This window comes from Onychomys torridus, chromosome 13, assembly GCF_903995425.1.
Source record: "Onychomys torridus chromosome 13, mOncTor1.1, whole genome shotgun sequence".
Classification (NCBI taxonomy): domain Eukaryota; kingdom Metazoa; phylum Chordata; class Mammalia; order Rodentia; family Cricetidae; genus Onychomys; species Onychomys torridus.
In genome coordinates, this window is record NC_050455.1 from 27,067,951 (window position 1) to 27,079,500 (window position 11,550).

Genomic DNA, 11,550 nt, shown 5'->3' on the forward strand with positions numbered 1-11,550 from the left:
TCTCTTGTGGCCTGAAAAAATATCAAATGGTGAAACTATACGACAGAATAAACGGAAGGATGATTTTCTCTTTGTGGTTAGAGAGTTCTTTTATTTCTTTAATAGTACACAGGGAAAGCAGATAATTCGGACCACCGGGTTCTCCGGCACAGTGCAATTTAACAACATATCTATAAGGAAATGAACACTGTTTCTTCTTTAATATATAATACATACATGCATACATATGCACATGCGTACGTGCATACATACATACATACGGTTGTAAAAAAAAAAAAAATTAACTCTTTCCCTGACAGTAAACCAGGACTTAAGGACAGATACGTGCTTACATTTCTAAGAAGTGCAGTAACTTGATAGGACTCTGGGCGCCGCTGTTCACCAACCTGAGGGATACATGCCCTACACTACCCGCCCAATAAAAAAAAAAAAAACTAAACGTGTGACTCTTGGACTCTCCATCATGCCACACTGAAAATGTCTGCCTGAGACTGCCCAGCGTATCTCTGGACATCTCTCTGCTGTAATTATTTTAAATACTGAGGTAAAGAAGACCCTGGAAAAACAGAAAAACAATACCCTTTATAACAGATTGAGAGAAAAGTGGGAAGCCAGAGAGCAATGGCGATTCCAGAGAAGCTAACCGGCTGGAGCCGGCTGATGCTGCTGTGCCTTTCTCTGGAGCTACTATCGGAAGCCTGGGCTAGAAACATCCGCTACTCGGTGCCAGAAGAAACCGACAAAGGCTCCTTCGTGGGCAACATCGCCAAGGACCTGGGGCTGGAGCCCCGCGAGCTGGCGGAGCGCGGGGTCCGCATCGTCTCCAGAGGTAGGTCGCAGCTTTTCTCCCTGAACCCGCGGAGCGGCAGCTTGGTCACCGCGGGGAGGATAGACCGGGAGGAGCTGTGCGCTCAGAGCGCGCCCTGCCTTGTGAGCTTTAACATCCTTGTGGAGGATGAAATGAAGCTTTTCCCTCTCGAAGTAGAGATAATTGACATTAATGACAACACCCCTCAATTCCAGTTAGAAGAGCTGGAATTAAAAATGAGTGAAATAACGACTCCAGGTACCAGGATCCCTCTGCCTCTTGGGCAAGACTTTGATGTGGGTATAAACTCACTTCAGAGCTACCAGCTAAGTGCCAACCCTCACTTCATCCTGGATGTGCAACAGGGACCTGAAGGACCACAACAGCCAGAGATGGTACTGCAAAGCCCTCTAGACAGAGAAAAAGATGCTACCCACTACCTTGTCCTCACTGCCTCTGATGGGGGTAACCCAGTACACTCGGGAACTCTGCAAATTCGTGTTCAGGTGGTAGATGTGAATGACAACCCACCATCATTTACTCAGGCAGAGTACCACGTGAGTGTCCCTGAGGACGTCCCATTAGGCACTCGGCTGCTCAAGGTGAATGCTACTGACCCGGATGAGGGAGCGAATGGCAAAGTGACATACTCCTTTCACAACGTAGACCACGGTGTGGTCCGGAAATTTCAGCTGGATTCTTACACAGGAGAAATAACAAATAAAGGACCACTGGATTTTGAAGAATACAAAGTTTATCCAATGGAAATTCAAGCTCAGGATGGTGCTGGGCTCATGGCTAGAGCTAAGGTGCTGGTCACTGTTTTGGATGTTAATGATAATGCCCCAGAAGTTGGAATCACCTCTGTCACTGCCGAAGTGCCAGAAAACTTTCCTCCTGGGACCATAATTGCTCTTATCAGTGTGCATGACCAAGACGCTGGTAACAATGGTCACACCACATGTTCCATTCCTGGAAACCTACCCTTTAAACTGGAAAAGTTAGTTGACAATTACTACCGCTTGGTAACAGAAAGAACACTGGACAGAGAACAAAGCTCTGGGCACAACATCACAATAACAGCAACAGATCAGGGAACTCCGCCCCTATCTACCCAAGCTCACATCTCACTGCTAGTGACAGATATCAATGACAACCCTCCAGTTTTTGAACAGGACTCCTACTCTGTTTACATCCCTGAAAATAACCCCAGAGGGGCTTCCGTCTTCTCAGTGAAGGCCCAGGATGCTGACCACAACGAGAACGCGCTTGTGACTTACTCCCTGGTGGGAGACACTATTCAGGGAGTACCTTTGTCTTCTTACTTCTCCATCAACTCTGACACTGGAGTTGTCTATGCATTGCAATCCTTTGACTATGAGCAGTTTCGAGATTTGCAGCTCAGAGTGATGGCCCGTGACGGTGGGAACCCACAACTCACCAGCAATGTATCTCTGAGTCTGTTCATGATAGATCAAAATGACAATGCCCCAGAAATCCTGTACCCTGTTCTCCCCAAAGATGGCTCCACTGGTGTGGAACTAGCACCTCGATCTGCCGAGCCCGGTTACCTGGTGACCAAGGTGGTGGCGGTGGACAGAGACTCGGGACAGAACGCCTGGCTGTCCTACCGCCTGCTCAAGGCCAGCGAGCCAGGGCTCTTCTCCGTGGGGCTACACACGGGAGAGATACGCACTGCCCGGGCCCTGCTGGACAGAGATGCTCTGAAGCAGAGCCTGGTGGTGACTGTGCAGGACCACGGCCAGCCTCCTCTGTCCACCACCGTCACATTGACGATAGCAGTAGCTGACAGCATCCCTGAACTCCTGGCTGACCTGGGCAGCACTGGAGCGGCTGCCGATCCCCAGGATTCAGCTCTCACGCTCTACCTGGTGGTGGCAGTGGCCGTGGTCTCCTGCGTCTTTCTAGCCTTTGTCATCATGCTCTTGACGCTCAAGCTGCGACACTGGTACTCCTCACGCTTGCTCCAGACTGCAGCAAACGGACTGACGGACATTCCTGCCTCCAACTTCGTAGGTGTTGACGGGGTACATGCCTTTCTACAGACCTATTCCCATGAGTTCTCACTCACCGCTGACTCCCGAAAGAGTCACCTGATCTTCCCTAGGCCCAACTACGCAGACACGCTCATCAGCCAGGAGAGCTGCGGGAAAAGCGAATTTCTGTCGGCACCCCAGTCCCTGCTTGAAGATAAAGAGGAAATATTTTCTCAGGTAAACTTGTAATGACCTTATAAGCTATATCGATGGAAGTAATTCATGTCTGGACATACTTGCTTGCACTGTTTTCTATAAACAGTATATTCCATTATACCCCAGTAGTGGTCGGATGTGTTTATTTTTGTTTCATGCCACTGGAGGTTAAACCTAAGGGCTTATGCATGCTGGGTGAGTGTTACCATTTCGAGACAAGGTCTTGATAAGATACCTGGGCTGGCCTTGAACTCACTTTGTAGCCCAGCCTAGTTATAAATTTATAATCCTCCTACCTCAGACTACTGGAGTGCTGGGATCTCAGGCATGTAGCCACAACCCAGGTGGCCTACCCTTTTAGATTTCTATTGGCATCCCAGGGGTGGGGAACATGCCTAAAAACCCAGTCCTCTGTCTCAGAAAAGGGTGGGGAGTGGAACCTCCGACCTTGGGAAGGAGCCCTTAGTCACACTGGGAATGGTGAGGATAAAGAGTGTGTGGTAAGGCCTGTCTCCTTTGAGAAAGATAACTGCATCAGAAACAAATTTATCTTCTGTTTCTCACTTATGTCTGGCTAAATCATTTCATTGTCTGAGTTGACTATCGACGTATCCAGAAGTGATAGTGGTGAAAATCACCACAAGTCATCATTTTACCCGTGTTAATATAAAATGATAATAATCTCTACAAGCTGGGATTTTGTTGCTAAACAGATTAGTTCTATAATCTCTCATTAAGAGATATTTTATGTGTGTTTAAAAATGTATCTTTAAGTTGGGGATTTAGCTCAGTGGTAGAGTGCTTGCCTAGCAAGCACAAAGCCCTGGGTTTGATCCTCAGCTCAAAAAAAAAAAAAAAAATGTATCTTTAAGTAACTTATGAAATGGAGGATAATGGACAGAAATTTTGTCTTTCAACATGAGAAACAGTTTTATAGCTTCCCTACACACACACACACACACACACACACACTCCATATTTGTGGTGAAAATTACAAAATCAAGACATATTCCACATTAGTGTGTATTGATGCTTCATAAGAAGTGCATTGTGGGGATCTGGTGTGGTGACACATGCCTTTAATCTCAACACTCAAGAGACAAGTAGGAAGATCTCTCTGAGTTCAAGGCCAGCCTGGTCTACATAGTGAGTTACAGAGCAACAAGGGCTACATAGTGAGGCCCTGTCTCAAAAAAGGAATGTATTGTGGGAGGGTAAATTCATGTCTTGTTAGACCTACTCTGCTCTACTACATTGGACAGATACATAAAATTGAAGAGCATTAGAATAATAAAGTACAAGTAAAATATAAATATCTAATTGGACAAGAGCTAAACCGGGAAGTGATGAGTCCGTCTGAAGCTATTTAAACAGGATTGAAGGCCAGCAGTGTTATACAGACAAAACTACTTCATTCTAGATAAGTGGTCTGGAGTTGGCTTATTGATTGACACCAATATAAGCAATGAGAACCATTAGTTAGTTGAAAGCCAGGAGTTGTATGAAATCTTCCCTGCCAGTTCCTATGCTTACACTTTGTTGCTAGCTGAAGACCAAGGGAGATAAACATACAGTGAACAGTAAGCCTGTCATTGAGCTGTGTTATCCAGATTAACACTGCCACACACTCAGCCTTAAAGCCCTTTTTGCCTGGAACCTGAGCAATATTTTTGAACACGCTCTCACTATACTCATCAGTTGGACTGAGGCTTGCCTAGGCTGACCTCTAACTTGTGATTTTCTTGTCTGAGTTTTCTGAGTGCTGGGATTGCAGATATGAACCACTACCATATATGACTGATAAATAATTTCAGAACCAATAGAAGACAGGCAAAGTGGCACATGCTTATAATCCCAGTACTTAAGAAGCTGAGGCAAGAGGGGCCAGCCTTAGCTACATATCCAGTTTGAAGCTATTCTGGGCCACCTGAGACCCCGTGTCAAGGGGGGACTCAGGAGAGAAAAATAATAAGGAAGTAGAGTAGGTGAGAACATTTAAAAAAAAAACAACAGTCTTCTACTGAAATGTATAAGCCTAAATTTCAAAATACATTGTCTCCCTAGAACTTGTGATTATTACAAACGAGACATTATCTGTCATCAGGTTGTCATTTTTAAGGTAGTCTGTTTCTTCTCTGGTGTCTTTTAAGGGAATTTCACTCTTGCTTTATGTCTTCTGGATTTTCATTTTCTTTGTGGGTACCAAATTATACTCTCAACTAATAAATTATTTCAGGTCTGCATTTTCCTAGGTCTTATAATTTAAAGACAGATTAATGAATTGGTAGGGTTTTTTTTATTTATATTCTGCTGACAAGATAGATTCTTAAATTCATACTGAAATATTGAAGTTCAGGATTCGTGTGCACACATGCACAAAAGAAAGCAGTTGTTGTAGAGCATAATACAAAACCAAAGTCATAGTTAAGGCAACAAGCACTAGATGTAGTGTTTAAGAAATTCATTTCAGAAATAACTTGGTCGTGATTATGAAAAAGAAAGCACTGTCAAACAGGTAGGAAATTATGAACTCCCATCATCTAAAAACACAACTTTGAAAATAATATCTGATTTTAACATAATTCCCAAAGAAAGCATAAATCAAACAGAGAGTCTCAAGAGGTTCTCAACTGCCTATGGCTCCAACTTCAGCAAATCTGATGCCCTCTTCCGGCCTCCATAGGCTTTCCCCCTACACACATAATAACAGTTAAAAATGTAAAATAAAATAAATAGAAATGTACAGAACTAATTAAAACAATCTACATATTCATTGAAATCCATATAAAAACTCTAATAATGGGGAGAAATGAAAAATCCCACCACAAAATTCATATAGAATCTCAAGGGACCCTCTCCAAACAGACAAAACATCTTGAAAAGAAAGTTGGAAATCTCATATTCCTTAATTTAAAAAAAAAAACTTACTACTTAAAGAAGCCATAAGATACCACAAATCAAGAAAGAGAAGATGGAAGAAAAGAAAAAAGAGGGTTGTACAAGTTAATTATTAATCAATACACAGCAAATGTATAATAGAGAGAACTACAAATAACTAGAGAATTTCTAGAATGTTACCAGTGATTAAAGTTAACAAAAACAGAACTGGGACAAAGACACCACGCGGCTCCCAAGAAAATGCACTGCGAAGGGGATAATGTCATTCCTGTGTCTTCCCACCAAAACTGCACGGTCTGAACCTAAGGAGACAGGGTCTAACACACCAAGGGAGAATGCTTTACAATAGAACCGGCCAGATCTTCCAGTCCAGAGTCATGAAATGTAAAGCCTGGTGAACTGCTCAAGTTCTACCCACTGCAGAAACTTTGTGAGGTACAAGGTAAGATCCTAGGCTGAATCCGGGGTCTGAAAAATATTTTATTTTGCTATAAAAAGACATTGTAGCAAACTGGCAAATTATTGGTGAGAACTATAGACTAGACAATGAAACTGCATCAATGCCAAGTTGATTTTATAGTTTGGTAATGAAGGAATCAATCAAAAAAAAGCAAAGGGACATCATGTATACAATTTACATTGAATCAATGTGGGGGAGCACGAAAATAAAGTGTTAACATTTGGGGATAATGTGGACAGAGAATATAGTGAACTTTGTATGTAAAGTGTAGAAGTCCAACCGCGTGAACCTACATCTACATCACAAATTGAAAGTATTTGGAAAACTTAACATAGTTCCTAAACATGTGCATCATCTATTTATGTTATCTTAGTATGTATAATTGTGAGATGACAAATTACCCAGAAGGATGTACACAGGTGATTTGTGAATACTACATCATTTAACACAAGGGACTCCAGCATCCTCAGATACAGAACCAATCCCCCTCAGCTACCAAGGGACTGCTATGTATGAGATCTGTTTGTACTCTCTTTTGCAACTATTCTGTAATTCTGAAATTATTCAAAAGAAAAGGTCTAAACATTGATCCCATTTAAATATGATAAGATGTTAAAATTAAATAAAGCCTACTGATATGTACACAGAATTTGGTTTATTTCTTTCTGTAGTGGTCTATATACTTGAAATATTTCAAAGCGTACTTTAAAATAAATGCTTTGCATATAAATATGTTTGCATATATAAGCCAAACAGAAGTAAGAAGACATCCATGACATCATCCGGGTAACACTAAATACAGAAAGGGAAAGAGTGCTTAACAATCTCAAACAACATTGAATGACAGATTCTTAACGTGAAGTGCCCTGTCTGCCCCATCTTTGGTCACTCCAGCCACCTTCCATTTCCATGGTGTTCCTGGCTGTCTCCCAGCTCCAAGCACTGGTTCTGAGTTTCTACAATGCTACTCCAGGCTCTTCCTTGATCCATTCTACCTGTCAAGGTTCAAACAAAACAACCTTCAGGAAAGGTCATTTTTGACTCCCAAACGTAAGTTGGGTCCCCTTCCTCTGCATATCCCCAGGGCTCAGTGTTTTTCACAAAATTCGGCATGGATACTCTTTAATAATATCCTCTTCACTTTCCCACATCTTCCCTACCCTAGAAAGTTTCTGAGGACTGGTTTCCAACTAAGATTCAATCAAACCTTGTGTCAGGAGCACGTGCTGTTAAGTGTCTGATGATCAACAATGTAAATACCAAGTATTGGCGTTGAATGCTAAGCAACAGAGCCCAGAATTCACATACTTACCTTATAAGAAAATGTAGCCAGTGTTTGAATGTTGATCTTTTTGTCTGAGCATAGGTAAGAAAAAGGAGGGAGATAGTGCGATGTGACAAGGCCAAAAGCACTCGGTTTAAGCCCTGAACGTTCTACAATACTTACACAGCAGCCGCTCTCAGGTTACATGTATTTACACCATTCTTATTAGTTCTGAAAACGTCCCTGCCTTTAAATCCTTCTACTGCAAACAACACTAGATCTTAGTGTAAGAGTCATTCTCCAGACCAACTTAAAAGCCACAGGCGAGCATGAACTGCGTTTTGCCTGCGCGAGTGCAGAAACCGGCCAGGCCTCTGAGCGTCGCTGTTGACCATCTCAGGAGTAAAAGGCAGCCAACCAATCCCACTCAAGGGCTGGCACAACACAAAGGGCTGGCGGTTTGTCTGCAGCTTCCGGTCGGTCGGAGAGGATGCAAAGAAATTCAACCCAGCCGCCCGTTAGTTCTCTCTTCTAGGTGACCTGGGACCGGTGAATACTGGTCGTCCCAGACCCTGGGGGATAAGGACTGGATGCTGGAGGCTGGTTCGGAGGAAACTCGGCTGCAGAAGGGCAATGGCGACGCTGCAGAAGCTGCCCCGGTGCAGAATGCTGGTCCTGCTGTGCGCCCTTTGGGCCGCCCTGTGGGAGGCCAGAGCTGGACAGATCCGCTACTCTGTGCCTGAGGAGATCGACAAGGGCTCCTTCGTGGGCAGCATCGCCAAGGACCTGGGGCTGGAGCCTCAGGCTCTGGCAGAACGAGGGGTCCGCATCGTTTCCAGAGGTAGGTCGCAGCTCTTTGCTCTGAACCCGCGAAGCGGCAGCTTGGTCACCGCAGGCAGGATAGACCGGGAAGAGCTTTGTGCCCAGAGCACGCCCTGTCTGATGAATTTTAACCTCCTACTGGAAGATAAATTGACTATTTATTCCGTAGAGGTGGAGGTAATAGATGTTAATGATAATGCACCTCGCTTTGGAGTAGAGGAGCCTGAACTAAAAATCAGTGAAACGACCACACCAGGATTCAGGATTCCTCTTAAGAGTGCACATGATGCGGATGTGGGCGAGAACACCCTCCAGAAGTATGAACTCAACTCAAATGGCCACTTCTCTCTGGATGTGCGAACTGGGGCTGATGGGAACAAGTACCCAGAGCTGGTGCTGGAGCGAGCCTTGGACCGCGAGGAAGAGGCAGTTCACCATCTTGTTCTAGTCGCCTCGGACGGGGGCAATCCAGTGCGATCCGGCACCTGCCGTATCCGCGTGAAGGTCCTGGACGTGAACGACAACGCTCCTGTTTTTACACAGCCCGAATACCGTGTGAGCGTTCCTGAGAATATGCCTGTAGGTACCCGGATACTCACAGTGACAGCCACTGACCCTGATGAGGGATACAACGCTCAAGTGACTTATTATCAGGAGCAAGCCCCTGGAGAAACTGCAGATGTATTTGAGCTAAAGTCAACATCTGGCGATATAACAATCACAAAAAGTCTGGATTATGAGAAAGCTAAATTCCATGAAATCGATATCGAAGCTCAGGATGGCCCAGGCCTTCTGACCAGGACGAAGGTGGTTGTCACTGTTGTCGATGTCAATGACAATGCTCCGGAATTTTACATGACATCTGCCACTGCTTCTGTTCCTGAAGACTCTCCTCCGGGAACGGTAATAGCGCTTTTCAATGTGCACGACAGGGACTCCGGGCAGAATGCCGTTGTCACGTGTTCACTTCCTGAGATGATTCCTTTCAAGTTAGAACGGTCGGTGGACAATTACTACCGACTGGTTACAACCAGCGCCCTTGACAGGGAACAGTTCTCCTTCTACAACATCACTCTAAGCGCTAAAGATGGAGGGAACCCATCTCTGTCCACAGATGCCCACCTTCTACTGCAGGTGGCAGATATCAACGACAACCCACCCTCCTTTCCCCGGGGGTCCTACTCTGCCTACATTTCTGAAAACAACTCCAGAGGCACCTCCATCTTCTCAGTGCTGGCCTATGACCCTGACAGTAATGACAACGCCCATGTGACCTACTCTTTAGCTGAAGATACCTTCCAAGGGGCACCCCTGTCCTCCTACATCTCCATCAACTCTGACACTGGAATCCTCTATGCTCTCCGCTCCTTTGACTATGAGCAGTTCCAAGACTTGCAGCTGTGGGTGGTAGCAGTGGACAGCGGGAACCCTCCACTGAGTAGCAATGTGTCCTTGAGCCTGTTCTTGCTGGACCAGAATGACAACATGCCTGAGATCCTGTATCCTGCCCTCCCCACAGACGGGTCCACTGGTGTGGAACTGGCACCCCGATCTGCAGACCCTGGTTACCTGGTGACCAAAGTGGTGGCAGTGGACAAAGACTCAGGACAGAATGCCTGGTTGTCCTACCGCCTGCTCAAGGCCAGTGAGCCAGGGCTCTTCTCGGTGGGGCTGCACACAGGGGAGGTGCGCACTGCCCGAGCCCTGCTGGACAGAGATGCTCTGAAGCAGAGTCTGGTGGTGTCTGTGCAGGACCACGGCCAGCCCCCTCTCTCCGCCACTGTGACACTCACCATAGCAATAGCTGACAACATCCCTGAGGTCCTGGCTGACCTGGGCAGCATCAGGACCCCTGCCAACTCTGATGATTCCGAACTTACACTCTACCTGGTGGTGGCGGTGGCCGTGGTCTCCTGTGTCTTCCTGGCCTTTGTCATTGCGCTGCTGGCGCTCAGGCTGCGGCGCTGGCATATGTCCCGAATGCTTCAGGCTTCAAGAGATGGATTAGGGGGCATCCCTGCCTCACACTTTGTGGGCGTGGATGGGGTACACGCTTTCCTGCAGACCTATTCCCATGAAGTCTCGCTCACTGCAGACTCGGGGAAAAGCCACATCATCTTCCCTCAACCAAACTATGCAGATACTCTCATCAGCCAGGAGAGCTGTGAAAAAGCTGATTTCCTTTCAGCACCTCAGTCTCTACTTGATGATAAAAGAGAAGAAACTCCTCAGGTAACTGTTTTGCAATATACTCACATTGTTTTGCTAAATTTACCTATTTATTTAGTTGCCCCAGGTGTTTAATATGTGTGCTTTATTCCTGTGTGTCCTAGAAGATGTATTTAAGTTTAAGTGAATCCAGGTGAAGTAGTTTTAAGTGCTCATGGGCTATAAAGGAAGTTAAAATCATTAAGGAATGAACAAAAATCGTGGATTAGTAGTTGATGGTGACATCAAAAGATTTAGATCATCAAAAGAATACTGTTCGAAACTGGGTTGGTTTCTTAAGTTTTCCATCTGTGGGACAACCATTTCATGTAATATATGTATTATATATAGTGTGTGGGCTGTATGCAATGCATACATGGGATTCTATTAATTGAAGACTCTTCCCCCTTTATAATGTAAGGTCTGCTTATATTTGGACCTGTGTATGACTTATAAAACACCTTGGTTGATTCTTTCTCACTTGATCTTAATATTTCTCCTTCAGATTTTCGGAAAAGTTGCCCATTTTCCTTAATTTGCATACCCATACCTGTTTTAGAGAAGAAATTTTATCTGGGCATGGTGGCACACACCTTTAACCACTGTTCTTGGGAGGCAGAGACAGACAGATTTCCATGAGATCTAAGTCAGTCTGGTCTACATAGCAAGCTCTGGGACAGCCAAGGCTACAAAATGAGACCCTGTCTCAAAGACAAAAAAAATTACAGAAGCATACATTTTTCAGTGTTAGGAACCAAACTCATGGCCTTGTGTACCATAGGTAAGCATTCTCACACCGACCTACGTCTCGAGCCCAAGTGCTTTTGTGTGTAAGTGCTGTATATTAGAACCAAGGCCTCATTTTGCACATGCTTTG

At 45.0% G+C, this 11,550-nt stretch overlaps 2 protein-coding genes across 2 annotated transcripts in view; both read left to right on the plus strand.

The window, feature by feature from the left end:
- The first annotated feature begins 277 nt into the window (after positions 1-277).
- On the plus strand, positions 278-3,795 carry LOC118594669 (protocadherin gamma-A1-like). The gene has a single exon (XM_036204760.1). It carries the CDS (start codon positions 622-624, stop codon positions 3,052-3,054), a length of 2,433 nt encoding a protein of 810 aa, XP_036060653.1. The 5' UTR covers positions 278-621; the 3' UTR covers positions 3,055-3,795.
- Positions 3,796-8,099: 4,304 nt separating this feature from the next.
- LOC118594666 (protocadherin gamma-C4) overlaps positions 8,100-11,550 on the plus strand; it is a 182,586-nt gene continuing 179,135 nt past the window's right edge. Inside the window, exon 1 of the mRNA XM_036204747.1 lies at positions 8,100-10,697. Coding sequence (XP_036060640.1) covers positions 8,277-10,697 — 2,421 coding nt within the window. The 5' untranslated portion in view covers positions 8,100-8,276. The remainder of the gene's footprint in view (positions 10,698-11,550) is intronic.